A 5,000-nucleotide genomic window follows, 5' to 3' on the forward strand; every position below is an offset into this window, starting at 1 on the left:
TAGCATATGGCCATCAGGCACATGAACAATAACAAGATCTGATAGCTCAGTTACAGCTCATGTTATTCTATTCTGTGTTATATGTGTTTTATGTTGCACGATTGCACCAAGTAAAATTCTTAGTTTGTAAAACCCGTCCTCAAACAATGGCAATAAAAACTCTTCTGATTCTGATTCTGATATGAATGCTAATAGATAAGAACCATTTCAAAAGGGGTTACAAACAACATTCCCCTTAATTTGTCTGAGCAAACGCACCAACTCTCTGTCCCAAACCTGACATCATAACAAGTTGAATGTCTAATTGTTATTATTATCATGAAATGACAGTAGTCATTTCCGTTAGGTTATTTTCTAAGACAGATGTTTTGGCCTATTTACAAAAGAAATAACAAAAAAAATGTTTTTCATGGGCTATGTACTAGTATTGTATGTCTGGGTGGGGGTCCTGCTTTAGTAAGACGTGTACCCCTTTCAGAGATTACATTTAGTTCCCTTAAAACATTCACATGTTGCACAATGCAATGTAAGCATGGGATAAAGTGTACATTCCTGTAACTTTCTGTCTGTAAAATATATCAATACAGTTTTTATTAGTATTTTTGTAATTTAGTAACATAATTTCATAATTAATATCCATAAATGTATATTCTTAATATAGAATAGGCACACATCTATAAGCATTTACTTCTCTTAACTTTGCTGCTTTGTTAGCTACAAGCTAACTAGCAAAACAGCAACGCATAACACAATGTTAATGACATTGATTGATTGACTGCGTGTGAGTAGCATCATAGTGTATTTGTAAATGGCTTGTTTTTTAAACACACATAACCAAACTAATCCTCTATTTCCCCCCCATAGAAACTCTTGAAGTTACAATGTTGCATTGGTATCATCGGGGGCAAACCAAAGCACTCGCTCTTCTTTGTTGGTTTCCAAGGTATGGCATGCATTTTATACAATACCGTATTTTCCGCACTATAAGGCGCACCGGATTATAAGGCGCACCTTCAATGAATGGCCTATTTTAAAACTTTGTTCATATATAAGGCGCATAGAATAGACGCTACAGTAGAGGCTGGGGTTACGGTATGCATCCCGTAGTTGCGAGACCTGTTGTGGCTTAATATTGGTCCATATATAAGGTGCACCGGATTATAAGGCGCACTGTCAGCTTTTGAGAAAATTGGAGGTTTTTAGGTGCGCCTTATAGTGCGGAAAATACGGTAATTGAGATCAGCAAACTTTTAAGTGATTGACCTTTTCTCTTTCTGACCATGCTTTGTTGAAGATGACCACTTGTTGTACTTGGACCCTCATTACTGTCAGCCCACAGTGGATGTAACAAAGGACGACTTTCCTTTAGAGGTATCGGGATACACACTACTGTTATTCTTTTTGCTTGTCTGAGGCCACATTCTTTTGTTTTAGCAGTGCTATAACTTGTATCCTGCTAACTTGGTCTCTCCCACTATTTTCGCGTGGACTGCTGTGAAAAAAGTTACTTCAACTCGTGTTTCTTAACCATTGGGGCGGTGGCGGCCGACGAAAAATATCGATTTCTCAGCAGTACATAGTTGTAATACACTTTTCCACCACTTGTGGCAGTAATGACAATGTCAAATAAACAGAAGATGTCTGGAGCTAAGGTCAGAGAGAAGTTTCTTAAGTTTCTCATCGGGATGCCGACTGACGGGATGTTTATATCATCCCGTTCAGATGAAGAAAAAATCGGAATCCTCACGCGGGTTTAAAAAAAAAAAAAAAAGATGACTCAAACATCTTTTCTCACCTTTCTTGGGTCTAAGTTCAATGTTAAAGTTGACCAACTTCTCGGTTTATGTCCACAATCTTCTACTACCCAGGTGAGAGGCATGATTTATAATCTAGAATTACCTTTCACCAACTCAATGGCGATGAGCAGCTCACCGGCTCAATATGTCAGCAGCATAACTAGTTAGCTCTCTGTGATCACGGCGCCACTAAAAGTAGTCCCTCTGCATTAGCGCTTATAATAACAATATCACTAATACTTCGTTTACATGTTGTGACCTGAACATTCACAGATTATTGTTGGCAGTTTTTCGATGTTTGTCCCATTAGCTGTATCGATAGCTACTTCGTACTTGCCGTATATTACAAATTAGAATGCATAAAACTGAAAAGCATGTGTTATTTTCTTACGGAGGGATTGTGAACGACAGATAGTGCAGTTCCCCTTCAAAGACAGCATAAGTCAGTTCCAAACGTGTGACTATCAGTGGTACTTTAACTTTTAATAATAAATAGTTTAGTTTTTCATACCTACCGTTGTTTTCTGAGTCATTTCACTTGATCAAACTTTTTAACATTTCACACTACAAAAAAACTATTAAAAAAAAAATATGCATGATTCGTACTGATGCCGTATCGGACCAATATCAGTCTCAGCCATCACTCAAGGCTCCAATATGGGAAAAAAGAAGGGGTATAGGGACACCTGTAATGTACACAAAGTAGATAGTTAGTTTCAGTTTATTTGGAACATGCATACAATACAATGTAATGCATCACATATTTCCAGTTGTTTCATTACAGCACGTCCGAAAAGGAGTAGGAAGAAGCAGCGCTTATTTAATCCTACCCCGTATCATAGCAGGTTTTTCCCATTTCCTTGTTCTCTGTAACAGAACAGTGAATAAATAAATAATAAATAAATTGATATACCATAAGTAAATATACAAATATTAAATACATACATACATATTAGACACATAAACATATACACAATAATTGAAGTTCTCATAAATAGTTAAGTAATTGATGGTTCACCGAGGACATGAATGAGATTCTCTTTTATTTTTTTATTTTTTTTTAAAGGTTCAAGATGATCAATAATAATTGTTCTTCTTTGTACTTTGTGAACACTTGAACAGATTCTTAAAGTACATCATATCAGAGCTTTGTCTGATTTCCTTACTTAATCCATTCCATAATTGAATTCCACATATTGATATGCTAAAGGCTGTGATGAGGTGGCGACTTGTCCAGGGTGTACCCCGCCTTCCGCCCGATTGTAGCTGAGATAGGCGCCGGCACCCCCCGCGACCCCGAAGGGAATAAGCGGTAGAAAATGGATGGATGGATGGATATGCTAAAGGTTTTAAGTGTTGTATGTGCATACAAATTTTTTAAATTGGATTTTCCTCTAAGGTTATATTTTTCCTCTTTTGTTGAGAAGAATTGTTGTATATTCTTCGGTAGCAGGTTATAGTTTACATCATTTTAGCTGTTTGCTAATGCAACAAGTCGTTGAATTTCAATATTTCATCATTATTTGTGATTCAATACATTTGTTTGTATGTTCTCTATATCCAACATGATGTATTATTATAACTGATCTTTTTTGTAACAAAGTTTAGTGAATGAAGCGCATATTTGTAGTTGTTTCCCATGTTTCTGCACCATAACTCAGATATGTAACACTAGTGGGCAGTAGAGAATATGAAGTGATTTTTGGTCCAGAACAATGTTCCCTCTAATCCCTTTCATGTGTGTGAGTAACCACAAAAACTCCCTGAGCATTGTATGGAGCACATGTGAGCGACATCAAACTGCAGCACACCTGTCCCAAACCTGACTTCATAAAAAGTTAAATGTCTTATTATTATAATCAAATGACAGCGGTCATTTCCATGAGATTATTTTTTAATATTAGTGATTTGGCCCACTTACAATAAAAATAACAACACTTGTTTTTCATGAGCTGTGTGCAAGTATTGTATGTCTGGGTGAGGTCCTACTTCCCTAGGTCGTACTAGGTCCTAGAATGTGTATCCCTTTCAGAGATTACATTTAGTTCCCCTTTTGCCCGGATCATGTTTTGTTTACTTTTTGACTCCCTCAGTTCTGTTTTGAGCACCCCTGGGTTTGTGTTTTAGTCTTAGCCTCTAGGGTTGTACGGTATGAATCAAAAACGGTACTATACTCTGTTTGAAAAGTACCGGTTCCCGCGCATGACGGCGAGTCTTCACGTCGTGACATTGCTGGTTTTACAAGCAGAGGAGCATGTTCGTCAGCGCACACACACGGAGTACTTACAAGCAGACACAGTGTGTAGACAGAAAAGTGAGAACGGACGCATTTTGGCTTAAAAACTAAAGATAAAGGTGAATTTATAACACTGAAACGCCCTCAGGAAGAGGTGCTTCAAGACATGGTTAGCTAGCTAGCGGTGAACGTCCATTCGCAGTCGGCAGTGTTTTAGCTACTTCTAAATCACTAATCCTCGCCTCCATGGCGACAAATAAAGTACGTTTCTTACAAGTAGCATTATCACTGGAGGACGAGGAATAGCTAAACATGCTTCACTACACACCGTAGGAGGATACAATAGTGAAGTGAATTATATTTATATAGTGCTTTTCTCTAGTGACTCAAAGCGCTTTACATAGTGAAACCCAATATCTAAGCTACATTTAAACCAGTGTGGGTGGCACTGGGAGCAGGTGGGCAAAGTGTCTTGCCTGAGGACACAACGGCAGTGGCTAGGATGGCGGAAGTGGGGTTTGAACCTGGAACCCTCAAATTGCTGGCACGGCCACTCTACCAACCGAGCTATACCGCTCACCCCTAACAGCAAGCTAGCACCCTGAATGTAAACAAATGCCAAGGGTGGATCTACAGTACACCTAACATCCACTGTAATGATACCAAGTACAATAGCGTATCTAGTTAATACCACTATGAGTACATCTATATTTTAATCGTTGCAAAATCTTTTTCCTTTTTTTTAATTCACATTATGTTTATAAACTCAGGAAATATGTCCCTGGACTTTGAATATGACCAATGTATGATCCTGTAACTACTTGGTATCGGATCGATACCTACATTTGCGGTATCATCCAAAACTAATGTAAAGTATCAAACAACAGAAGAATAAGTGATTATTACATTTTAACAGAAGTGTAGATAGAACATGTTAAAACAGAAAGTAAGCAGGTATTAACAGTAAC

At 37.8% G+C, this 5,000-nt stretch overlaps 1 protein-coding gene across 1 annotated transcript in view; it reads left to right on the forward strand.

Moving 5' to 3' along the window:
- The window catches only part of LOC133642875 (cysteine protease atg4da-like), a 20,824-nt gene that overhangs the window by 12,897 nt on the left and 2,927 nt on the right, over window positions 1-5,000 (forward strand). Inside the window, exons 8-9 of the mRNA XM_062037283.1 lie at window positions 865-943; window positions 1,295-1,371. Of these exons, the coding sequence (XP_061893267.1) occupies window positions 865-943; window positions 1,295-1,371 (156 nt within the window). The remainder of the gene's footprint in view (window positions 1-864; window positions 944-1,294; window positions 1,372-5,000) is intronic.

The sequence above is a fragment of the Entelurus aequoreus genome, linkage group LG25, assembly GCF_033978785.1.
Source record: "Entelurus aequoreus isolate RoL-2023_Sb linkage group LG25, RoL_Eaeq_v1.1, whole genome shotgun sequence".
Classification (NCBI taxonomy): domain Eukaryota; kingdom Metazoa; phylum Chordata; class Actinopteri; order Syngnathiformes; family Syngnathidae; genus Entelurus; species Entelurus aequoreus.